The sequence below is a fragment of the Odontesthes bonariensis genome, chromosome 16, assembly GCF_027942865.1.
Source record: "Odontesthes bonariensis isolate fOdoBon6 chromosome 16, fOdoBon6.hap1, whole genome shotgun sequence".
NCBI classification, from domain to species: Eukaryota; Metazoa; Chordata; class Actinopteri; order Atheriniformes; family Atherinopsidae; genus Odontesthes; species Odontesthes bonariensis.
The window spans coordinates 4538196-4565299 of NC_134521.1; the positions used below are offsets into that span (position 1 = coordinate 4538196).

The 27104-nt window shown below is 40.5% G+C and overlaps 1 protein-coding gene across 1 annotated transcript in view; it reads right to left on the reverse strand.

The window, feature by feature from the left end:
- arhgef12b (Rho guanine nucleotide exchange factor (GEF) 12b) overlaps positions 1-27104 on the reverse strand; it is a 47904-nt gene that overhangs the window by 14492 nt on the left and 6308 nt on the right. The window contains exons 2-17 of the mRNA XM_075487442.1: positions 16386-16477; positions 13829-13927; positions 13603-13652; positions 11226-11283; positions 10749-10963; positions 8496-8612; positions 7498-7623; positions 4141-4239; positions 3936-4046; positions 3057-3155; positions 2888-2930; positions 1313-1418; positions 1075-1212; positions 910-942; positions 381-495; positions 150-222 (exon numbers count right to left, since the gene is read on the reverse strand). Of these exons, the coding sequence (XP_075343557.1) occupies positions 150-222; positions 381-495; positions 910-942; positions 1075-1212; positions 1313-1418; positions 2888-2930; positions 3057-3155; positions 3936-4046; positions 4141-4239; positions 7498-7623; positions 8496-8612; positions 10749-10963; positions 11226-11283; positions 13603-13652; positions 13829-13927; positions 16386-16477 (1574 nt within the window). The remainder of the gene's footprint in view (positions 1-149; positions 223-380; positions 496-909; positions 943-1074; positions 1213-1312; positions 1419-2887; positions 2931-3056; positions 3156-3935; positions 4047-4140; positions 4240-7497; positions 7624-8495; positions 8613-10748; positions 10964-11225; positions 11284-13602; positions 13653-13828; positions 13928-16385; positions 16478-27104) is intronic.

A 27104-nucleotide genomic window follows, 5' to 3' on the forward strand; every position in this document is an offset into this window, starting at 1 on the left:
CACAAATATATCTGTGTCCCTCCATAGTTTTGTGCTTAAAGGTAGAATTTTCTTCTTTCCAGCTGCAGTAAAGCAGACCTCACTCTGCATGAAATGTGTCTGTGTGAAACAATCCACACGGAAGGGTTAAAGTGGAATTTTCTCCTCACCTGACGTGGACTCTGCTCTGCTCAGACGCCGAGGAGGACCGAGGATGTTGGAAAACAGATTCTCTCTTTTCACCTTTTTTGAAAAATAAAGCACATTTCTTTCAGGAAGATTTTAGACCATTAAATCAACCTAAAAATCAATGACTTCCAGTGGAATCATGGCAATTTTATTATGCTGACACTACTATCTGTGTGTGTGTGAATGGAAATGATAAAAGGAAGGGGTCGTACCTTAATCTTGGGGAGAAAATTGATACGTGCACGTTTGTGTTCAAGCCCGCGAGGTTCCTTCACTTTCACCCCAAGGTGCTTCATATACGTGAGAATCACATACTGCATAGTTTGGCTGCACATGAGACGAAAAAGTAAGGAAAACTATATTCTTATCTAACGAATGCCAATATCTCTAATTTAATGTGGTCCATAAAATTATAGATAGCTAACAATCCTAACATTAATACTGCTGATAAGAATAAAGGTAACAATAGAACGTAATATTATCAAGCTCTACAGAATTTACCAGTTTTATTCTACACAGAAAAAAAAAAAATCACATACAAGTAGCTAAAACCACAACACTGTCATCTGATGAGGCATTTCCTGATGAACGAGATAAAAATTCTGGCTCCCACTCATCCAGTTATAAATAGCTGTAAAATAGCAGAACAGAAACTAAAATACTTCCATAAAAGAGATTCATCTGACTGCCCTGCAGCTGAGGAATGATGTTAAATACAAAACAAAAACTCCCTTTTCTTACCACTTCTCCTCTTCTGAGGGCTGAGACGCCAACCTGCAGCAGCACACACACACACACACACACACACACACACACACACACACACACACACACACGCACAGAATCACATAAGGAGGTGAAAACACACATGCATGTCTGGGCTGATGTGTGCACTCAGAGACTCACAGGATATCCTCAATCTTGCAGAGGATGTGTTCAGCACAGGAGCATTCCTTCTCCGGTGCCTGCTGGTCTTTTCCTTGATCCGAATCCAGCTTGGACAGCTCGTCTTCAGCCAGCGTGAGACCCATGCTGCGCTTCTGTCTGCACACAGACATCATGACGTGTTGTCCTCTGACTAACTTTTGTCTTAAAAGTCAAATGATGAGTACACAAATATTAGAGACAGCTGAGGTGCTTTTACCTAAAGTCTTCCAGGTTCTTGTGCAGGTCTGATAAAAGGGAGTCCTGTAATGCCTGAGTGTACTGCTTACATAAGTCCTCTGGTATCAACTCCAGCCTCCGCTTCTCTAACACACACAATAATAGTAAATGGTCAATGTTGATCAGTGACCTCACAGTTAGTTGTTTTTTTTTAGCTCCACTGCAATCAATCTCTTGTCATGTGACGTACATAGATTTGTACTTTAGCTCAAAGAAAGCACTGATGTCAGAATGACAAAGACATTTGCAGATATCTTAAGTTTAAGTGTCAAATAATGATATAAGTCGAGGAACTTTCAACCACATTTTAACCGCACATCTAAATCATCATTAGAGATGGTTTTACTGGCTTCCTGTCAAAACCCAGCAAACTGATAACATTTTTAACCCCTTTAAACACAAACTCTTATCATCACTGCTTGACATATTTATGCTACAAAGACAGAAAATAACTAAAGATACTGTGTGTTATGTTCCCGATCCTTCAAATTGGGACGTACAAACGCACAAATTAAAACTGTGTGGGACAGGGACTGTTAAATATGGCTCAGTAACCATGCGTCACACACAGGGGTGGAGCAGTGATTTTAAATGTGGAGGTGTTACATGAACATTCGATTTGCGAATTAAATGGATGGGCATAAAGGGCCATTTCACTGCATTGTTTTTTGCATTTTGATCACGCTAAACTCGGTCCTGTATGGAAACTACAATAGTTAGACTGCTCAAATCTGGATAGAATTATTCTAAAGAGGCTATAAATTAATTCAAACCTTGTTTGGGATTTGTGAAACCTTTTTCTGATTTGTACAAATGCAGAACAGGGCCATTTCACTGCATTTTTTTTGCATTTTGATCGCCCTAAACTAGGTCCTGTATGGAAACTACAATAGTTACACTGCTCAAGTCCGGATGGAATTATTCTAAAGAGGGTACAGGGTCTTTAAAACACATTTTATGATTTGTTAAAACTTTATTTGGTCATTGAAAATTCAAAAAGGTGAAATCATCTTGCTGTAAAAGTGGGAGTGTCGAAACACCCCCATCCCCCACGGGTGCAACGCCCATGGTCACACATCACCTATTTTCAAACTTGCCCTTCATTTCAATCTCAGCTGCGCATCTGAAAAGTTTTTTGCAAAACTTAAACAAAAGCTTGCTCATAGAAAAATACATGACACTATAGTTTTGGACCAGTCTTCCTTGACAGGCTCTAGTCATCAGCTTGTGCTTATCACAGTGAATCATCTACAAGTCACCAGCGACACAAGAGCACAGTAAAAGATCTGAACGAGTCATCCATCTGTCTCACCAATCATCACACTAACTTATGAGCGAGTACATTTTTCTTTTGATTTCTCTTGATGAAGCATTCCGTATATTGTTTTGTGACAGTGTCTACTGAAGAATGGCAGTTAGTCACAGATTGGTTACAAAATGGGAATAATAAGGATAAATAGATAGTTTAATTTAACATCTTTAATCATTAAATGTCACATTTTCTAGCCCGCAGCAGAAATCTTCAGGTACATTTTTCAGCCTTTCTACGCCTTACCCAGTTCGGCTGCAAGTGTTTCCGGCACTGGTACTTTAAGATTCTGGAGAAAGAAAAAGAAAAAACAGCCAGATGAAGAGTAAAAATAACATCGACAAAAAGTCAAGCCAATCGGCAAAGGTGTAAGAGAATGGTCACCAACTGAGGCGAAGGAGGGAGACAAACTTACGGCTGTTCGGTCTAAGAAGAGCGAGTGGAATTCCATAAAGAAGCGTCGACTTTCTTTGGAGTTGGTTTGCTTGTGCATGTCAGCATAGAGATAGCACAGCTGAGGGAGGGAGAAGGACTATAAGAGCTCCATGTCACTGTCATTTCTAGTTCCGCATCTCGTTTAGTGTTTCATTGCTTTAAACAGTTAAGAATACATGTTAGCTTTTAATTGATCAGCAATGGCGTTCCACAAGGGTCCATCCTTGGTCCACTTTCATTTATAATAAAATAGAATTTCCCCATATAGTTCTATATACTCTTGTTTTTAACTAATGCATTGCACACCTATTGATAAATCTATGATGAACACATTTTTTTTACATGTCGACAGTTAAAACACCAAACTGCCATGTCTTAAACAATCAAAGAAAATGAATGTTCGGATTTTATCTGGTAAACATATATTATTACAGGCCAATGTATGCACAGTTCTTCCAATAGCAACCGTGTTTTACTCCACCCTGCTATGAATACAATATTAACCCGACAGGTTTTTACTTATAAAGCTATTTCTGGTTCGATAATGGATTCATTCTTTCTAGTTATTTATTGACAATGTTGATAATGTTGGGGTTGATCATCTAAGTTTACCTCGTGCCACTGAAATATTAATCAACTACTGAAGTTGTCCTGTGGTATCAGGTAGCAGCTCGTTTAATTCTTGTATGCTTAACCAAAGCATCACACTGCATCCACCTTACCAACAAAGGTTCAGTACTTATGTTTGCATACTGTATGTATACGTATGATAACAGGAAAGTTTTAAGAGATGCACTTTTGTTTCTTTGAGGGTCTTTGTCAATGTCTGTCTGTCTGTGCTGTGTGTGCTTGTGCGTACCAGAGGAGCAGGGTCAAACTGGGAGACCACGTGGTGGAGGAAGACTGCGAGGTGAGCCGGTCGAGACTTCAGCAAGTCAACACTCTCGAAACAGCTGCACTGTCCATTGATCTGAGGATACAGATCAGTTCATCAGACGAGGAAACTGGGGTTAATTCTTCGCCAAGTAGCCAATAAAGTAGCTGAGAGGCAGTTCTTAAAATACCTGCTCTTGCTGAGAATCAAAGTAGTCGTCCTCTGCTCCAATAATCTGGAGGTTCAGGGGGTAGGGAGGACAAACCACAATGGCCTGGGCACCGGAGTCCTTTGAGATTAATAAAGAGTTTCATATGACTATGCTTTGACTTACAGCCAAATATAAAACAGACCGATCTGAAAATAAAAATAAAGACAACATTTTGAATAGGGATGGGAATCGAGAACCGGTTCTTGTTGAGAACCGGTTCCCAGTGTTTCAATTCCTTGGAATCGTTTGGCAATTTTGCAAACGATTCCCTTATTGATTCCAGTGGGCGCGAATGATGTCACCACGCAACGTTGTGTGGCGAGTCCAGCGCAGCCAGCAGCCAACAGTAAACATGGCGCCCAAGCGGTACAAACGCTCGAAAGTTTGGTTACACATCCCTAAAAAAGACGACAACAGGGCAACTTGCAAAGTGAATATTTCACCAAAGGGAGGAAATACTACCAACATGCAATAACTATGAATGAATGTCGTGTTTTCGATCTGCTCCAGACTAACGTTGGTGAATTTGAACCCAGCAACGTTAGCAACGTTAGCATGTCCTCGGCTAACACTGCAGGTAACTAACTAACAAACACTGCCTATCATGTTAGCGCCATTTGCCTCATTGTAAAAGCTGCTGTTAGTAACAGTTAAGGTTAAATGAATGCCTTCTCAGGCATTACATTTAGATGAAATCATGAGAGGCAGAGCCTGACTGGCTCAGAGCCAGAGGCTGGTGGTACTACCCCCAGTTCACCTCTACCTCCAGCTTCTCCTTTCACCAGAGCAGGAAGAGTTAAATTACCCAGGCCAGGATAGACCAATGTGGACCTCACCGTTGTTGGGTTTGTGAGGTCATGACTCGTGTTACTTCTAAACTAAACAAAGTTGATGCTAATCGACCGGTTTGTTGTCCTTTTTCTCCAAATGAGAATCGATAAGGGAACCGACAAAGAACCGAATCGTTAAGCAGAATCGAAAATGGAATTGGAATCGTAAAAATCTTATCAATTCCCATCCCTAATTTTGAATATTTCAAACTATCCCATACTGAAAACCAGCAGGTCAAACTTAATTTCTCCACATGTTTGAAGTCTATCAGTGTTTTTACAAGGGCGAGATTGGGCAGCAACTGCCTGCAGCATTCATTATGGTCCCCAAAAGATTTCTTATAAAGAAATAGTCATTCCAAAAATTGCTAATGTGTTGCTCCATAGGTTCTGAAATCTTCGTGTTCTTCTTCCAATCAAGTAACCTGCAGCCAGTCATTGTCCAGCTGACCGTTTATAAACTTCTAGGCTTATTGATCATTTAGATCTCTCTGTTGAATGTGTTTAAATGTATGTTAAGCATGATGTTATCTTGTTGTTGTTCTTCTGGTCAATTCTCGTGACTTCTTGAGGAGTGGCCTTGTATAAGAGAGCTGCCATTTTTGTTGTGGCACCGTGGGCTGTGTCTGATCATTTCATTGAAACCAACTAAGCTGGAGCAGACAGTTGGCTTTTCGGAAGGGGAGTAGCCTCCCTGGCTTCTGCTTTTACAGGAAATGTCTAAATATGCTGAGGCAAATAACACTTCCCTTGACTTTTCATGGGAACTCTGAACTTCCTGATATTTCATATACAGTCTTTCCCAAATTTTTTCTCCAGTTTTATATCATTAACCTCTTTGTAACATTGCACATGACAGTTGCTCAGTGCCTATGAAACCTAAGAACCTATGCATTTGATGCCCAGATGTTTGTTAATGATGTGCATTAACATCCTTTTTAGTCCAACTGACAGAAATGATGTACAACCAGATCTCAAACAGGCTGAACCTACTGATTCCCTGTTAGCCCCATACATATAAATCAACTGAATGAAATTATTAGGGGCTTTTCCACACTGAATTGAATTTTGACAGCATGAAAAAAAGTTCTCAGGGTTTGTGGAAAAAAAAAATCCTTTTCTGTTTGGCAGTTTCTCCTTTATCAGTAATGCAGTTTGGCCACTATACCAAATCCAGACTGGTGTCGCAGAAATATAAAATAAAAAAAAGACATCTTAGCAACACATTATATGATGGCTGTAGTAATGGTTTTGAAAAATATCCGTTGTTATCATGAACAGCAGCAAGCATCTTCTGCCTCATCTTACCAGAGCGATGCATTTCAGTCACACAACCGCAAAAAAAAATCAATCAGGCTTGTTGTTTCCCTGCTGATGTGAAGGCACCAAAGCAATTATCTTTTCCTAAATCTAACCAAGTCCTTCTGGAACCTAAACCTTGCCCAACTGCAACTGAAAACCAGACGTTAGCAAAGCCTAAAAACAAAGAAAAACATCAACTGTTCAACACGGTAATTGAACACTAGTGCCCTTTGGGAGTGTGTGTGCTGAATTAGATGCCAATACCACCTATTATAGTGTTACGGAATCTTGGTCATATCGCATATTTCTGCGATAGCAGGTTAGCTAAAAACAGCTGCACAGTCTAAGGCTCTTCCAGATGTCAAGCATGACTAATGCTGCATGAGAAAACACTAAACGATGAGGGTTTATATGGTGAGCCTCATACTTGCTAAACATAGGTACTCTGGCAAAGCATTCAATTGATATTCAGCCTAAATGAGACGTCAGAGCTGCCAGGGTGTATACAGGTACAAACAAGTTAAATTTAAGACTTTTTAAGACCTTTTAATACCACTTCTAAATGAAATTTAAGACCAAAAGTACGATGGATATACCAAGTATTTCCAAGTAAACACACTGACAGTATGGTAAAATGACAAATGACGGTTGAGTTTAAGAACATCGCTAAATGTGTGTAATGCGAAAAGATCACAAAAAATGTCATCACTGTCCTAAATTAAATTATTACAATATTTTCAGAACATTTAAGTCCCATGAACAAATGCTTATAAAATCAAGTAAATATATTTTTTTAAAAAATACTGTTCCTTTAGAGCAAAAAGAAAAATACACAAATATTTAAGACCCATGCGAACTGAATTTAAGACAATTTAATACTTTTTAAGACTTTTTAAGGACCCGCGGCCACCCTGGCTGCTACCATCACTGTGGACTCTAAGTCTTGATTCAACTATATACTTTGGGAAGCAAAACATTTTCATGATCATTTTTATAAGAAACTGCACAAAACTGAGGAACTTGACAGACTGATAGCAAGAGTAAACAAGGATGGGAGGGGCTTTGTGACAGGTCAGGTGATCAGTGATGTATGGCAATAACAGATCATTTCATTGTCGCTTCAAAGTCATTTCATAGTAACATTACACAACAAAAGAAAGGAGTAAAAATGAGGTGTGTGTACATGTGTGTGCGAGTGCCTCACTGTGTCAGGGGTGTCTTCGGCATCAGGAGACGGGCAGAAATTCAGACCGTCTCTTCGATTGACGTCCGGGCTCTGACAGGGCGTTTCTTTTTTTCCCAAACTCTCTATAACAGGGCTGCTGGACATCTAACACACACACGCACAGACAGACACACACACACGTAGATGGGCGCACACACACATGCATCCACGTTACTACACGTGCAAAAACACACACACAACACTTAAACCAAATTGATTGTTTAGTCTAGTGCTGAATACTGGGAAATCCCCCAGAGATTGCAAAGTAGAACCATTTCATCCCTATTTATAGAAGTTGTGATAAAAGGATTGTTATTACAAAAGAGTCTGTGTAAGCACTGCCCTCAGAGAAGGCTTTGTGTTGTATTTAACATTAAGCTGTGGCTGTCGTTACAATATATCGAAAACGATCCCTGGTCAGCTGCGGCACCTGTAAATAACTTTTTCTTGTGGTCCTCAAACCCCCCCGAGCTTTTCACAGAGTGAAAAGTTGATTTCTGACACATTCTTAAATCTGTAAATAGTCAGAAAAACTGTTTCAATATTTATTGAAATACTTGAGGAAAAAGCTTCAATAAGTCTGGCTGAACTTTGACACGACATATGATGAAAGAGCAGTTGATAAAAGGGATGTTACAGTCATCTGAGACGCATTCAGTCATTATCTCATGTTCTTAGAATTTCTAGTTTTGGTTTTCTACAAACCAAACAGTGGCTCTTTTAAAACCAAACCTGCCAACCAATGGTCCAAAAGCTGAAGATATTCAATTTATGCTGATAGAACAAAAAAAAAAAAAAAGCTGGAACCAGGGAACATTTGATATTTCTTCTTATAGGGGTACATGACAACAACTCAGATGTTTTAACTGAATGTAACTAATGTTTATGTTGTTAATTCAATTATCTCTCAAATGAAAACTAAAAATCTCTCATCACAGCATACCACATCAACTGTTCTGATGTGGAACTACACTCACAGCATTGTTGTTGATCAAGGGACCCCCTTCACACCGCGAGGGCGAGGTCTGTTCCCTGAGGGGAGGACCGCCATCTCCCTCCTCACCCTCACCATTCCTGGACCCGGACGCTCTGTCCTGAAACAAGATTATTTTCACCCCGTGATCAGTTACAATTACACAGAGGCTGCACCAGAGTGCAGTGACCTGCGCTCGTTCTGTACGTCAGTCAAGAGTGTCGTCCAACTTTTCCTCAGGCGTCTACTAAAATTCAGACAGTTTTTAAACAGTTTTATTCTCTTAAAAGTCTGGACGGATGGATGGATGGAGCAAGATTGGCATCAGATTCAGATCAACTGGTGCAGACAGTGCTTGGCGGGAGTGTGTGAGACCGAGCCAACCTACAGCAGAGTGAGCTCCTGCTAGAGAAGTCAGGGCGGATAAAAGGAAGTTTATCTAAATGACAGTGTTCCTGTCTCAAGAACTCTTCATAAAGCGGCTTCATAAAGTAGACTTTTAGGATGACAAGTGAGCCACGGAACTTTAATAGACAACTAAATATTTGTTCCAACAAGAGAAATAGCAATGAGTCAAAGGACAGACGCAGGATACAACACCCCATAAAACTATAGCCGGTTTCCCATAGCCACATCTGCCAAACGCCTCCTTATTGGGATGCTCTCTGTGTAAAGTCACCTTGGAGAACTTTCACTGCGATTTGAAGCAATGGTAATTGGTCTCCAAAGCAAATATGTCTTCATGTAGACAGTCACTTTTGAGGCTACATACATGAGTTACATGGATGTCGAGTCTTTTCTTGAGTTTCAGAGAAGTCTTTCACGTCCCTCAGTCAAGTGGGGGAAAATAAACTGTATAGCCACCCAGCTGGACCAAATGGTCACATCCTTTGTATCGTATGTTTCTTGTTAATGTGTCATATCAACAATGATGCTCCAAAGAGCCCAAAGAGAGTGGAACAACTTTCAAATCTACAATTTCACGCCATCATCTTCCACAACACATAAATCACTGAAAATGAGTTTTGACTGTATAGCTGTGGAGAAACCAGATTAAATAGAAATTAAATAACCCAATCTTGCTTATTTTTTAAGGATTTTATCAAATTCATAACACAAACTAGAAGGCAGGGAGGGGAGATGATATGCCAGGGAAACATGAACACACACTGCTACTGCCGATTGTCATGTACTTTACCTGCAGGAGAAGACATTGCCCAACCACGCGATGAATGATGAACAGAAAGTTCACCCCCTCTCAATTCTAACTTCTTACATATCAGGACATCACCAAGTCTTAAAATGACATTACAACCTCAGACAAACAACACATGGCATCTCACTCTGTGTCAAAAACAGTTTTATCAAAAACTAAGACAAAAAGTTGAAGCTGTGTGTGAACGTTTCGCACTTACGTAGTATACATTTAGAAACTTCTTCGCCTTTAACCAACCTTTAAGTTCAATAACAACCACCCCACCCACTGAGACACAGCCGCCCCAGAAAGTTCCCCCTTACTGCTTCTATAATACAAGAATGGTGTGAAAATTTGTCATATTTTGACAACATCCATGCAATCTCATTGATTTTTTTTCTTTAACCCTCATACCTGATTTAAAACACAACTTAATTTGTGAAAAGGGACCTTTTTGTCCCCTTAAACCACCTAAAAACATCATATATTAATATTTTTTTCCACTTTTTTTCCATAAATCTTTTATTCCACTTCAGTTCTGATCATAACTACCAAGTTTTCAATTATTTTCAAAAATGTAACCCTTTAAATACTGGTTTAAATGATGTAAACGCCAATTTCTGTAAAAAAAAAAAAAAAAAAAAAAAAAAAAACTGCTATATTTTCAATATATAGAATGCAAAGTGGAATTGTTGAGGGGGGATAATTATGGTCTGGGATATGTCAATGATCAGCAACAACATTGATTTTTAGGCTGTGTCTGATTTAAAAAAAAAAAACTCCTTAATTTTTGTCCCCTTCTAAAATGATCCCCAAAATACCATATGTTAATATTTTTTTCCACTTTTTTTTCCAGAAATCTTTTCTTCCACTTCAGTTCTGATCATAACCACCAAGTTTTCAATTATTTTCAAAAAATTAACCCTTTAAATACTAGTGTATATGAGGTAAACACCAATTTCTGTTAAAAAACAAAATTGCACTTGAAATGTTTCTTGGATGAGAGACTGCTCTTAAGTACTTCACATAATCCCAGTATAACTATTTTCTTATTGGTCTTACCCCATCGGGCAGAGTGCAGGAGATGTTGTACTGGGGGCTGCAGGGTGGGCCGCTGCTCTGCTCCCCACCTGACAGAGTAGGCGAGTGGGGTGCTGAGAGAGAGGGGGGCGTGCTGGCATCTTCCCTGTCCTCCTGCCCTTCCTTCTCCTCTTCCAGGGGGATCTGAACAAGCCCCGGAGGCCTTCCCAGTACTGTCAGGGCCACATATGAACCCGCTGCCAGACAGGATACAAAAACAGGGAAAGGAATCAAGGTGATGACAAGAGGCAGCCATCAAAAACAGCTCAGAGAGTGAGATCTGTCACACTAAATTAAAGGAATTAAAAGGAGAAATATGTCATTTCCTTGGCCTTCAAAAACAACACCCTCATTATGTCACGATGATGTCATAAGATGTTATATTTTTAATCTGTCATTCAGAGCTTAAGTTGACATACCTATATCAAATATTGTTATGTAACAAAACTGCTTACTTACATTTGATCAACTTCACAACCTCCATGTGGTTTGAATGTGTAACTAAGGTCCCGTTAACCTGTAAGAAGACACAGAGAAGGGCAAAGGAATTTTACTGGCAGACCCTGGCATGTTGCTGAAAGAGAAAGGCTGTCAGTTTTTGGGGGAACTGAGATGAAAGAACCCCCCCCCCCCTAACTAATCCTCTAACACGGGCCACAGAAACAGCATTTCACAGCAACAACAAAACAACAGTCTCACTTGCATATGCAGTGTCTCTTTTTTTTTTTTTAAATAAATCAACAATTTATTATTTAAATAATCCCCATTTAAATCAATGGATGGAATGTTCAGAACTGGTGTAACACAATCAGACGAAAAGATCATCTGCAGAAAGTTCCTCTCTGACCCGCTGCACAGCCCACTGTTTCCACTCTGCAACCTTCTTCCAGTCAGATCAGTTGAATTCATTGAAGTTTTACTTACATGGAGCCAATTTACAACAAAAGTAATCTCAAGGTAACTTACAAATACAGTCCACTTCAATACTGTTTTAATCCAATTAAATCAAATTGATTAAAATCCTAATTAGTCCAATTCATAAGGTGACCAAATCATAAAACCAGGCCAGGGGTACAGAAGCCTCCAAATAACCTGAATATTATACTACTATATACAGAGGTGAATTTGATACGATTGATCACAGCATTCTATTACAGAGACTCAAACCTGTTATTGGAGTTAAAGGAACTGCAATAGGCTTTGCTTAATAGAATCCAGTTTGTTCATGTAAATGAGCAATATTCCTCACACACCTGAGTTAGTCAAGGAGTTCCACAGGGTTATGTGTTTGGACCGATTCTTTTATTTTCATTTTACGCGCCTCCATTCTGTAACATCGGACAGTGCGTCATACATTTGCATTGCTATGCTGTACTTTCCATGACACCAAATTAAGCAAATGAGTTGGTGAGACTACAGGCATGTTTTAAAGACATTAGGACCTGGATAACTCTGAATTTTTAGCTTCTAAATTCAGATAAAAGTAAAGTCCTTGTCTTCAGGAAGAAACTCTCTAGATCTATACTTAATCTTGCATTTCCTTGGCTTCTAGTTCTACAGTGAGGAAACTTGGTGTTATTTTTTTACCAGAATTTATCATTTGACTCGCATACAAAACAGGTTTCTGGGACTGCCTTCTTTCACCTCCGAAATATTGCCAAAATCAGGAAGATCCGGTCTGAGAGTGATGCAGAAAAACTGCTCCATGCATTTGTTACTTCAAGATTGGACTACTGTAATTCTGTATTATTGGGCTGCCCCACCAATTCTCTGAAAAGTCTCCTACTGATCCAAAATGCTACAGCCAGAGTTCTGATGAGATCTAACAGGAGAGATATTAATATTTATATAGAATATACAATTTCTTCAGTTTTAGCTGTATTCTCCTCACATATAAAGCTCTAAATGACCAAGCTCCACCAATCTTAAAGATCTCATTGTTTGCTTTCTGAGAGCAACAGAGCACTCTTAAACTGCCGCTTTACTTGTGGTTCCCAGAGTTTCTAAAAGTAGTTATCAGGCCCTGAAATAATCCCATATTTATGCTGCTATAGGTTTAGACTGCTGGGGGATCTCCCATGATGCACCTCTGCTTTCTTTACTCTCCATGTACATATGACATTATCGTTGTCATTAACTTGTGTTTCTCTTTCTCAGCAAGTATCGCTGGTGTCATGGTGTTTGTCGTCCCCTCTTTCCCCCGGCAGATGGCCGCCCTTCCTGGTTCTGGTTCCCATTTGTCATGTCTCTTGAGTTTTTTGTCATGATTTTAGTTCCTGTTTAGTTTTGCCATGTTTTAGCTTTCTCACATGTCTTAGTTTTCAAGTCCAGGTCTAGCTTTTAGTTTTTCCATGTTCCCTATAGTTTCTGATTCTCATTTTCATTTTCATTTTCTTCCTGTGGAAATCCACCACAGTTGTTGTTCATTTCCTTCTCAAGGCGTGTTTTTAGAACTACTTCTTCTACAGAATTACAACCACAAGCAACGTAGCCTATACCGCTACCCTCTGGCAATACTATGTAGTCTAATAAGTCACAAGTTTGTAACTATCAGCTAGATACCGACTGCGGTGAGCATGTCAGGCATTAGTTACAATTTACCCATCTTAAACAAAGGTATTCTAACGAATAACGACTTGGTTGATACCTGGCATCAGTAGATTATCTGAGTTCAGGAAGGCTCTCTGAAGTCAAAGAAAAATGGTGCATCCTGACACAAAGTAAAATATATGATACTAATCTGATCAGGTCATCCTGTAACCCATTTCTAGGCTTTCGGATACTATAGCCTAGGCTAAGACTGGGAAGTAAAACATTTTTTAAAAATTAGGCTGACCTTGATGATCCTATCTCCTGTCTGGACACCAGCTCGCATTGCAGCTCCATCTGCAAACACAGAAGAGCGTTACGTCAGAGATGTTGCTTATACAAGTGTGTGTGTGTGTGTGTGTGTGTGTGCGTGCGTGCGTGCGTGCGTGCGTGCGTGCGTGCGTGCGTGCGTGCGTGCGTGCGTGTGTGCGTGTGTGCGTGTGTGTGCGTGTGTGCGACAGAGAGAGGCTCACCTTCTTTGACCAGCTGCACAAACACGGGGTTGTCTCCACTGACTGTCAGACCAAAGCCATTTTCATCTCTCTGAATGATCACACAGCGCTGGACCAGACCTGCCATTTTCCAACACAAAGAATTTCTTTAGATAAATTACTATTATTATTTATTTTTTATTTTTTTTAAATTCAGTTTCAGAACATATTCCTCTATATGTGATTTGCATCACAAGAGGAAATGTTAAGTTGATTTTCATTCCTTTAAATAGTTTGGTGTAATCACTGATGGGAAAAAAGTTCCTACACAGGAAATGACAAATCAACAGTCTGAACAGAAACTGCTTCATAAATAGCAGTCTGCTCTCCTTGGTGAGAACTGTACTCACTGCAACCGTGTGGGAGACATGGAGTTTGTGAGAAATTCAGGAACGTTTAAGTTTTGCATGTACATTATGTGTACAAAACATGGTAATACGTACAATGTTTTGTTACGAATGGACTCTTGAAACCATCCACTATCCTACAATTTAATTTGGACCTGTTCAGCCCCAAAAGTCTTTCTGGGGTTTCCTGCTCGAAAATGACTTGCCCAAAATGAATCGAGTATTTCTCTTCAATTGCAAACTCTGTGTAAATCGTCATGGCATCAAAATAATAATAATAATAATAAGGCCAACACTTGTGAGACTTCATCAGAGCCAGATCAAATTGCATGTTCCCCTCCCACCCCTGTTACCGGGTTGAAGAGGTTAAATTATCAGTATTCAAACAATGAACACCACAAAAAAACAGGAAGCCTTTGCCTGGATATCCGTTACTCAATATCTGGATATCTGCTATCTGAACTGGAAAAGTCAAAACATTCTCCCAAAGGCAAAGTCAGCCGGTAGAAAACTAGAAGGGATGCAACAGGAAAATAAATTGACATTTTTACTTGTTTGGAATACTGGTTCCTGATGTGTTTTTTTTTTTTTTCCCCCCATCGGCATGCCTCTGTTTGGCAGGTTTTAAACAAAGAAAGTAGATTTCTCAGATTTACATCAGCCATCAGCTTATCATAGAAACTCTTCCAGCTGATGCCAACAGGGTCCTGATTCTGAGTAGTGTCAGTTCAGAGCTTAGTCATCTTGAGCACCAACTGATTTACTTTTCCATCAGCTCAGCATATGTCAGTCAATTTGTTTCCACGCGCAGTTAAGTCAGGCTAAGGATGTAGCTCGACTAGACCATTTAATAGGACTACTGTCCTCGTCCAATTGGGCTTTTTCCATTTACATATTGCCATAAAGATCAAAACTTCTGACAAACAATTTATCTGCCAGCAAATTGGTACTCTGTCCAACAGTGAATCAAACAGCTTCACAGCTCTATGCGTTTCCAATGTGCTGTATGCTTTACCTTTATTACAAATTAAATGCATGCTATCCCGTGTGGTTATTCTCTGCTGTTCTACTGTTTTTTTGGTTTTTTTTGGGCTGTCAAAGACTGGAACAGTCTAAGTCCAATCGAACATATTGATGCTGGAGTTATTTGACTCCCACCCGCGTTTATGTGGATGTGTTGGTCCGAATTTCAGTCAGAATAACATGTTTACATCATAAAAGTCTGGTTTTAGGTTGACTAAGACAATGTTTTTTTCTAACATCATGCAAATGCAGTGACTGTATTTTCTTAAAAACACAAGTTGCGTTTTTGCAGTTACTTTTGTGAATGCTAAAAAATAAATGGTGTGTGTAACTATCAGCGTTGAGCATCGAACATCAGGGAAAATCAACATAACACTGACCTCACTGCCTTGATGATTTTTTTTCCCAGTTCCATGTCACACTGCAGCTGTTTTTTTTGTTTGTTTTCCCCATTCTCTTTAATTTGAGCAGCTATGCATCAATAGCTCAAGTATTTTCTTCTTGTCTTTAATGGTGGAGAGTTTCCTAAAACTACCAACGATGCGAGTGTGATAACAGCTTCTAGTCAAAAACTCCTCCAACCAAATATCCAAATGAGCCAAAGGTGCATCAACATTTAAAAGTAAAACACTTGCTGAATGGAGCTTTTTGGAGAAACAGAATAGCTGGAACCACAAGAGAAGATTTTTATGCTCAACTCACTCAGTATCTACAGCTTTCATGCCACAGCACTTCTGCACTGACGCAAGCAACTTGGTGAAATCAACAAGAAATATCTGCCTAATTGAGAGAACTCCATGTTCTTCCTGCAGCGACTCAGAAAGTTCAGTGATTCACAATCTGTCCGCATTGGAGCTCCTCGTCCTTCTCACACTTCAAAAGAATCATCTGAGAGAGCTGAGTGGATAATTGGTTGTCTACTGGACTCTATGAAGAGCCTCAAGACTCCAGTGTGAACAAAAGGACAGGAAGGATTAATGTCAACCCTGTAACCCGGGCAACCACCCTCACAACTTCTTTCCGAGTGCTGCCTACGCTCACACCGTGGCTTTTACCACAGAGCGCACGAGAACAAGATTCAGGATAAAAAATACAAAACATGTCACAAGTTGATGATAGAACATTTAAAATGCGTTTAAACCAGAGAGCAAAGAGCATCTGAGTCTCACCTGTTGGGTCAAACTCATGTTTGAGGGAGACGGAGCATTTCTCATTCTTTGGTTTTTTGTCTGTGGGGTCCTTGTTGAGAATGCTAGGGGTCCTGTGGAGACATAACGACAGGTAAGAATCAGTGAAAACTTCAAAATCTAAAGTTAAATTCAACCGATGAATTATTCCAAGTTAAAATCCTTCCTGGATGAACGATGAGGATTTTAAATCAAGCTGTAAACCAAATGAAACTATGAACGAATTTTAGAAGCTAAAGCCATTTTAAGGGGCTATAAATATCCTCTGCTTTGAATGTTATCATCCTGTTAAGTTGCTGCTTTCAGTTGTTATCACTCCCAAAGATATGGCCATAAATGCCCTCCTCAACTAACAGGCTCAGTGGGCTGTTATCAAAATGCAGAAAGAAAGTCTACTTTAGGAGCTGATATGATATGTCAGATGCCTGACTCATGTCTGACAAAGAAGACTACATGGAACAGCTGTTTGACTATTGTTTTCAGTCTCTTATATGGTTGTGTTTAGGTTACAAGACTAAGTTAAAATCAACACATGCTGAGCCCCTGCTCTCCCTTATTCACATGATTACCAGAAGCAGCTTTCTTTTTATCGTTGGTCAGAATCCTTGACACTGAACATTCAAGCCTAAATGATTATGGTAGTAATATGATAAAGTCCAATAAATGTGTAGAAAGAGGTTTAAACTTGGACTTTTGTGTGTTGGCTTTGGTGACATTTAGTGACACAGCTGTAAGTCGCAACCAGCTTTGCATCCCTGTCTTAGTACATTTCTGCCAATAGATAAACATAACTACAACACACTTGAACTGGAACAATGCCAATTTGCACTCATAATGTTCGTGACTAAATGTTTAAGGAAAATTTGTTTGACTCTGAGCTGATTCACTGTTTGCAAAATGCAGTCCTGTCCACTGAGTTGCTCATGTTAAAAGTAAACTGCCCATAAATACGCCACAGCATTCTCCATGCACTCCCCTTTTCTTGGTGTTTGTTGAACGTGGTAGTTCATTTATTAATAGCAGAGGGTACCCCCCCCCCCCCCCCCCCGGGCTCAGCTCCTCCTCCTCGTTCCACAAGAGGGGGATTTTGTTTGTGCCGTTGTTCCGCCCTGGACAATGGGGGCCCTGGGCTTTTAACAATGGCTCCCACGTCAGAGCTAACTTACTATACGGCGGGTTGGTGGGACAGATTCCCGGAAACAGAGACTAGGGCTTTTGGCTTGGCTTCAGCTTCCTGAATGTGGGAGAAGGCTGGGAAAGTAGCAGGAGGGAGATGTGAAGGAGGAGGAAGAAGGAGGCGTCTGTGAGGGAAGACAGAAGACTACAATGGGGACGTTTCCACTGAGCTTCCAGAGTTAACCGTCCAATCCAAAAGTAGCAGAGAGGAGGAAATAGACTAAATGCTGACATATCAGATGAAGGGAATTAGAAGGATTTTTCTTCCCGTTAAGACTAAACATGCTGTATATGTTTAGTCTGTACCTTAGTTTCACAATTACAGACAAAAAACACACAACTTTAGAGTCATGTTTAATAGGAGGATAATAAAGTGGGAGCCTTGAAAATTCAAGGCCCACTTAGGGAGCCTCCACACTGTGGCTGGAACAGATTAGTAGTTGATAAGAACCGGAGATATGAAGGCAGACAGCATCCCGCTCAGCGGGTGGCAGCTAAAGTGGTGTTGAATAAGAGGGAGGTACCCAGTTTTTAACTTTTTCATGTGAGACATATTCATTATAATAATGATCTAATTCATTTAATATTCAAAAGACAAACACGTCTTTGGGTATCTTCGGGTCCGGGGCTTTGAAACCCTCTAAAGTTAGGAGCAGAGAAATAAGAAAACAAAAAAGAAACAAGCTCATTTTTACACCTCAAATGTGCATCTTGTACATCTGAATCAAAGACTCCACGACTAGTGTAACGCTTAGGTACAAATAACACGTTCAACACCTTTCTCCTGATATAATTCAAGCTGTCTAAACAGAAAAACAGAACTTATCTTCTATAGGATAGGCCCATTTCTGGATTCCTTAATCCAGTAATGTAGTGCACAACATTTAATCCAGAACATACAGGCATAACTGGCTGGCTCGGAATGAAATCACTCAGACGAGAGCAAGTCATTTAAAAATGTCAGTTTTATTTGTTGAACACAGTAAGAAACGGCTGACGTGACATAAACACAGTTTTGTGTTATTTAAAAAAGCCTCCGCTTGTAGTTTATTTCCTTTTGCCAGATGAACAAGAATTTACAGGATTACAGTCTAGTCTCACCAGAAATGGTAAAATATGTTTGTCCGTATGCCCAGTATGTAATAGTTCCAGCTCAATGATGAGATTGCATATCAGGGGATGTCATAAATCTTGCAACACGGTGCGAAGAAAACAACGTGCAGCTTAAAGCCGACAGAACCAGCTGATGGTTTTGCTGTTAAGATGACCACCTCTCACTGCATCTGCAAAGCTGAGGCAGAGCAGGTGAACAGTTCTCAGTTCCTGTGCTTGAATATCACAGAGATGTCGTGTTCATCTAACATCTGATGAGAACACTCAGAAATAAACTCACTGCGTGCACTTCCTAAGGAAATCTAAGAAATCCGACACTCTTGGGCCAATTTCAGCCAGCATTACTCACGTTATTGTAAACTTTTAAAGAGGATGCACGGAGAGCATTCTAACTGGAAAACATCACAAACCAGCCAAGACAGGACGGCTTTGCAGCAAATGATTAAAACAGTGACATCGGTGAAGAGTCTGCACAGAACCTAAAGGATAGGAAAGGTAAAACAAATAAAAAAAAAGATTAATAAGAGTAAAAAACTCCCGCCACAGCCTGCTCACCCTGATGCTGTCCGGCAACAGAAGCGAACCATCTGTTGCACCGCCAGACTTCTGAGAAAGTCCTGTCCCCAGCCTGTGAGACGGCTGAATCCACAACAATCATTTCTGATGTCACGGTAAATTCTCTTGTGACCTTTTGTAGCATAAAGGAAACTATACCTTGAATAGTTTTTTTTCCACTTGTGTAATTTCTCTTGAACATTGAGACCTGAATGTAGTTATGAACTGGAAAACTGAGTGGACTATCTTATATTATATAACCATTCCAATCAACCAGCAGGGCTCTACTGAGAAGTCTTTGTTCCTAAATGTCACAACTGTTTGCCAAGTCACCAGCTGTGTAACAGTATGGCTACCAGAACAAAACAAAACAAAAAAAAAAATCCCAAAGTCGCACAGTAACAGCTGCACAACTGTCAGCCCAGATTGAACAAGACCGGGCTCCATGGATCACAGAAACTTCTGGAACACTAAAGTCATATGCTTTTTAGTCATAGTGGTATCAGTTGTATTCTCCAGAACTCTACAAGAAGGGTTAGCAGGACTACGTTTCAATAACAGATGAACTGACACCTCCGGGAGGCGCAGGGCGGAAAAAGGATTAAAGAGTTTAATTAGAAAGAGGCTGGACATCTTTATTCGTTTATTTACTTTTGTCAGGACTGAGGGGGAGCCTCTTTGGATTAGAGGCCAAATGTCAAGAACCAAAAACACACGCTCAGGAGATTTCTTCTCGGGCTCTCAGATTAACAAGACAGAGAGTCTGTGCAAAAAGCCGATGCCTTTGTCTTAAACAGAAGAAAAGTGTTCATTGAGATCAGTTTACCGGCCACTTTGATCAAAGAAGAATCAATATTTGTGGTGTAAGTCAGCTGTGTATTATGCAGCTCTGACTCCCTTTATTTGCTCACAGCATCAGATGCCAAAAATACCAGAAAATTCCTCTGGGATGATAACAGCAAAGGACTAAGCTCCAGAACGGCTCCAGAACTGGACGTCCATTGGAGCTAAAACACCAAATATAGTAAAAGTTCACCATCTATTATGAAAGCAGCAATAAATCTAAAGACAAAGTAATTACGGTTAGTAACTGAGTTTTATTCTTGTACATTCAGGAGTTTGTGTAAGGAGTAAAAAAAACACAGAAAGTTAAATAGTAACAACACAAAATTAATTTCAGATTAGACTGAATCCCAGACTTTGTATGGCTTCCTTCCTTTCAAATTGGAATTTTCCCAGCATAATAAACCTTAATTTATGCCAGTGTATAGATAGATAACTGATTTAGAACAATGTTAATAATCTACATTGTGTTTTGTTGTTTTCATCAGTCCCATCATTATTGTGTATTACGACGCAGCAAAGAGCAACATCCATGTCCAACACAACAGAGCAATTCATTTAGTGCAACCAACTCAATCTGGCATAAAAATACAGTTTGATCAAAGCAGCCGGCGTCACTGAGACACACAGCAGGTGTCCTTTGGTGCTGATGCCGTAACACACCGGACTTCTGCAATATCAGACATCAGCAGAAAACTCTCTGATCTCACGCCAGGGACTTCCTGTTTGAAAAAAAACAATAAGAGATGAGGGGTGGTAGAGCTGTCTTAGAACTTTTTGCCTTATAGGTCCAGGTTCAATCCCAGCATCGTCTTATTCTTATCTCGCATTTAAATTTCAATTAAGCCTGCTTTTTATTATCTTTCGGAGAAATGGATGCTGGAAATACAATTCAACTCCACGGCCTAAAAGATGTGCATAACATTCTGATGCCATGGGGATGACTGATTGTTTGCCTCTGCAATCCGTTCTCAATCCCAAGGTGCCAAATTCTGCCGTTGTGACGAAGCCACTCACAACCCTGAGATGAGCACGTGTGATACAGCTTCCTCTCCCGATGCATTGACCATATCAATGTTCAAGGGGCCAGCGGCAAACACGGCTTGCGTCACTCTGAGGTGTTTACTTGTCAAAAAGCAACAAGGTGCTCTTAAAGGTGATAGAGAATCAAAATCGTCTTTTTCACGTTTTTGGTGTTAGTTCTGAGTCTCCCCACTGTGGGGAGTACACACGAAGTGCCAGCAAGTGTCAGAACCTCAGTTTCAAGTACTCCCCCTTTTCTGATTTGCCGCCACAAAATGGGCAAATCCGTTTTTGAGCATTAAGTGACGTATCTTTTGGCGCAATCGCCCCCCCACATCCAAATCCACAGCCACCCCCTTTCAGACACGCCCCTTCGGCGAGAAACATAAACAGGTGTGCCTTCCAAGGCTGTGAAAGCGGACTACGGTCGTAACATATTCTTCCCCCGGAAAGCAATGTTCGCGATCAATGGCTTTTATTTATTTTTAACAGCATCCCCAGTACATACAACCGCCGACTTTTCCTTTGCGCTGCGCATTTCACGGCGTACAGTTTCAAAAACCTTGCACGATTCCGAGCAGGCTTCAGTTGGAATTTAATGCTCAGTTCCGACTTTGCAACAAAATCAACCCCAGCAATCAGTACAGCCTGTAAGTATCACATTTTATTTGTTTTAAATGTGTGTTGTGCCATATTCCTGTTGTGAGAATTGGACGTTAGCTCTGGCTTGTTCATCTAAAGGGAATGAGCTTTCTTTTCAGTGAGAGCAAGGGCAGCCAATCAAGCAACGGCAACCGAATAGCGCCAACACCTACCTGCATTTCATAATGAGGTTGCCAGATAAGCTCTGAAACGACGCCAATAAGGGCAAAAGACGCATTCTAAACCCAGCATAGTAACAGCTGTTTCAGAGAGCCTTTTAGGGAGGTTCTGAGCCATTACAGACCCAACCAATTTTTTTTGGGCTACATATCCCATTCAACCTTTCTCTATCACCTTTAAGGCTGATGGAGGAAAGGTGGAGATGTGTAATAAGTGGAGAGCACCATAAAACATGTTAACAAGGAGGTTAAATCTTTCACACAAACAAATTTACAACTTGAAATAAGCAGCCGTCTGGCGCAACACATTCGGACACGTGAACGAGATCCTGCTTTGTGAAAGGATGCAAATTACTGCATACAAGACCCTTCTACGTGTGCTCAGGACCTCGGCATGAGCGCATAACCTTGATCTCGAAGTAGATTTCTGCTCTTCCTAATCAACCCGGTTTCTGACAGTTTGGGGGGGCTGAAGACAAAAGTAGTTTACACTGAAAATCGATGCTAAAAGCTGCTTCTTATGTTGACCTGTGGTCCTGAAAAAAATTGCTTTTTTTTTTAATGTGTTTAATAGTTTCTAACGGTATTTGGACAAAAATAAAGTGAGAAGAATAACATGTAAAAGGCTTGTAATGCAAACATAATAATCACTGGGAGGATCCATTTATCTGACATACAGGTAAACAATAACTTCTCAGCATAATTCTTAGAGCTTTCAACAACGAACGCTGTCATGCTGGCTCAATCATCTGACATCACTTGGCTCCCAACACAAGCATCCAAATTCAATATAAGCTTGTGAACTAAGCAATGATCTAATAAAAAGCTGGACGAGGCTGTGGATACAAACTGATTAAGTTCAAATGGTGAATGGACTGCAGCTTTCACGAACTTTACATCTTGTCGACCGCTCATGGAGCCAATCATTGAGGGCTAATCGGTATATTCCATGAACTGCATTTTCAAATCAAATGTACACTGAGAGGAACATTGGTTGTTATGTGCAGCTCATTAGCTTACCCTAGCTTCTTGGAGGATTTTTTTCAGGGCTGATTTATCCCGGAATAATGGCACAACACCCCCAAACATAGTTTCAAAGTCTGACTCAATTCATCTGTGGCTTTGGTTATTAGGCTGTCATGCTAAAGCTTTGTTTTTTGTCTTCTGTGATTATTATGCAACAACCAATGCTGAGGTCAAATACACTTCATTCACATAAAATTAAAGTCTAAATTTGTGTTTTATTTTTTTTTATGTGTGTGGGTGGGGGGCTATAACAAAATTGCCAAGTTGGCAATCTATCTCAGCAACCATGTGATGGTTATGGTATTGCTTATTATCATACACTGATAACACACCAATGACTACATGCATGCTTTGTGGTTTTTGGGCACCGGTACAAAAGTTCTGGCTTGAGGTATGTGAAGACTTATCAACATAGAGTTCCTGCTTGGCCCACACAATGTATACCAGGTCACCTGGGCGACATCCGCATGGAAATTAACGCGGCACACATGGTCCTCACTGCCTTATGTACTGCAAAAAAAACTATCTTCTTGTAACTATCAGCCTCGGCCGGGGAACTCCATAAGAAACTATGTCCCCTTTCAATCTGTAGGTTTTATGTAAAAACATTATGACATAATGGAAAATCATCTGGTCCATCAAAATTATGTAAATACTGTACAACATTATTTAACAAAAACTAAGACTGAATAGAAAAGCAATGAGTGAAAAACTAAGCACACGCCATGATTTAATGAGCTTAAAGAACTACTTTTAGCTGCAATAACTTGAAGTAATTGTTTTCTGAATGATGTTATCTGCTTGTCACAATGTTGTGGAAGAATTCTGACTGTCTGACTTCATTGTGGTTTGTGGGCATTTGTTTATGCACATCTATCTTAAGGCCTCACCACAGCAATTAAATCAGGTTGAGGTCTGGATTTTGACAGAACCATTGCAACACCTTCATTCTTTTCTTTTTCAGACATTGTTTGGGATCATTGTCCTGTTGATGACCCAGTTTCAGCCAAGCTTTAGCTGCCGGACAGACGGCCTCACACTCTGGAACACTTTGGTATACAGAGGAGCTTAATGGTGGACTCAATGACTGCTAGGTGCCCAGGTCCTGTGGCTGCAAGACAAGCCCAGATCATCAGCCCTCCACCACCGTGCTTGACAGTTGGTATGAGTTGTTTGTGCTGATATGCTGTGTTTGGTTTCCTCCAGACGTGCTGCTGTGCATTATGACCAAACATCTCCGCTTTGGTGTCCTCTGTCCAAAGGACACTGTTCCTAAAGTCTAGTAGTTTTGTTCATGCAGCCTCAAAAAACCCAGCCATGTTGCCATGTTCTTTTTAGAGGAAAGAGGCAACGTTTGCATCGTAGGTTAGCTGGTCGTGTTGAATTGAGTGAGTGTGAGGGCTCTAGCATGGTTGCCGCGTCTGCTAGCGCGAGCGGTGTTGATGACGTCACGATTTCGTGCCCGCTATATATAGTGGCGCAAGTCGATGCGCCAGTAGTTGCAATTTTCTCCGTCACAAAGGTGGCGCTGCTACGTTAAGGTTACCTCTACTCTACAACCACAAAAGTGGAGAAGAAAACAATGCCGCTGTCAAGAGCAGGAATACTGTAATTAATGATACTGCTGCAGTATTCGGATCATTTTAATTTTTTAATTCAGTGAATAGAGGTGAAGGTTTGAAGTCCCCAGCATCATCAGAGTCTCTGCCCTCTTCTTTCCTTCAGGTATCTGTCCCGTAGCTTCTTCCACACATTCTTACAGAACTCTCCCTCTTTCCCCAAAGTTCTGCCCATCTCTGTGCACCAGTTTTGGGAGTTTACGTTGCTCCCTGTGCTGTTTCACTGCAGTTTCGTACAGCTGCTGTACAAACGCACCTCCTGACTGAGCCTGGTCTCACATCGGTCCATCCGGTCTGTCGTTGTTGGCGCCGCCAAGTTACAAAAATCGTCTGGTGCACGACAATGCGCTGCGCCGTCTTTTCAAGGGAAGCGCCAGGCCTGAAACGCCATTTTGACGTCACGGTCCGCCACCGCCGTGACAGACGCGTCAACTATAACTCCGGCTTGAGCGTGCAGGGTTGTGTTTCATTCGTCTCTGTGTTGGCCCTCTGATAGACATGTTCAGCTAGTACCCCGCCTCTCTTTGGATTGCAACTGGGACTGGACTCATCATCATAAAGTGTAAAGTAACATCTGTAAATGAAGAACATTTGACAAACAACACCTGGCTGCTAATTACCCTTTTCATTTCTATGGAAGCAGTAAGGGTGGACACATTTTGGCTTTGTTTTGGTGAACAAAGTGATGACACAGATATTTCATACATTTTTTTTTTTCATTAAAAGGTCGTATTCACTCAATTTTAGGGCTTGTCAGTATACTTAAAACCTTGGTATTGAATGAAGGTTTATTGTCTCTTTCACATCTCATATATATCCACTTATAAATGGTTCAGCTCAACAACTGAAAGAGGCTGAAAGTCTCTGTCGCAGGAGGCCCAGGTCTGAGTCCAGGCTGGCGTCCCCTCACTACATGCCAGCCCCTTCTCTGCCTCTCTCTAACAATCAAGAAAAATGAACATGAAAAATCATACATAGAATTTCTGCAACAATCACGGTGTGTTGATGATTATGGGTTGCATGAAATCTTGGTAAGCCGTTACTTGAATTAGTTGATTATTTGATTATTTGAATTTCTTGATGTTTCTACCGCCTGCTGCGTGCACGTGAATAAATGTTTTTTGTGTTCAGAGCAAACAAAATGGTGACATGCTAAACCAAGAAAAAGAGCTCTAAAAAACTGCCAGAGGTCAAAGAAAATTTAAAAAAACAATTCCTGGACTGAATGCAGTATGTTACATTCAGCTGTATGTTTTAAATGTTTGGTGATTTCACATGAAAACAATAACTCTACAATCAGACTGGAAGTAATACACGCAGTTTACCCCCGATCAAACAAGTGTAACAATGCTTTGTAAGTTACGACAAGTCTGATATATGTATTAAGTTGATTTCTATTCATACTCTGAATCATCACTTAAAATGCTCCATACAATAAATGCATATGTTAAATCAAGCAGCTCCTCCATGAACAGAAAGTCCTCTGTGCTGCAGTCATAGCCTCCAGCAGCAGTGTTAGTCAGGAAGGGCTGGAGATCTGATGACCCTTTTGGACATTGTTTAGCTGTGATGTCACCACTTCCTGTCTTGACCAGAGTGTGAGGGGCCTCAAAGAAATAAACAATCTCATCAAACAATCATCTGAGCATGTCAGCCTGCCTTTAAATGATGTCCTCAGAAAATGTCTTTATAGACTACACATGAATGCTTTCCCTCCGCTTTCCTAAGTGCTCTAAATAAGTTCAGCAGGGTGGATTTATATTTGTTTGTATGTTTTTTTTTTGCTTCTGGTGTTTATTACATTATGAGTTCCCACACTAGACCAGGAGGGACCTCCAGTAATGTCAGCCGAGGTCCTGCTGCTTAGGGGGAGGGAGTGTTGATATGTTATTACTCAGGTACACAGAGGCAAAGCCACACTGACATAGTGAAGTGGTGCAGTATGGTGCACTTTGTAAACTGTTCCACAAGAAAAAAAATAAAAGGTTATATTCATTCTATGCAAATGTAAGCAATGCAGACAGCTGCTCTGCCTGCACTCTGTTAGGAAAATCAACCTCCACTTATATACTCACTGTTCAGCGGCAAACAAGGTCAAAAACACTTTGAGAAAATGGTCTCAGGGAACTCAAGAAACTCTAGATTGCTTTGAAGCCAAAGACTGGAATGCACCTTGTGAGCCACATGGAGAAGAAAACGTGAACAATCACCTCATCTTTAATGTAAACAAGACAAAGGAGATGATTGTGGATTTATGGGGGTCTATGAATAAGAAATACACTATTTCTACAGAGGAAGAAGAGGTAGAGGTGATGGAGGACTACAGATACCCGGGCATTTACTTGGACAACAGACTGATGCACTACTTAAGGAAGCTTAGCTACTTCAATGTTTGCAGAAAGACGTTACACATCTTCTATAAGTCCTGGGTGGAGAGTGGAATCTGTTCTGCAGCCATCTGGAGCAGCAGCATCAGGGCCAGAGACTCAAAGACTCTGAACTGCACAAGTTACTATACATAATGG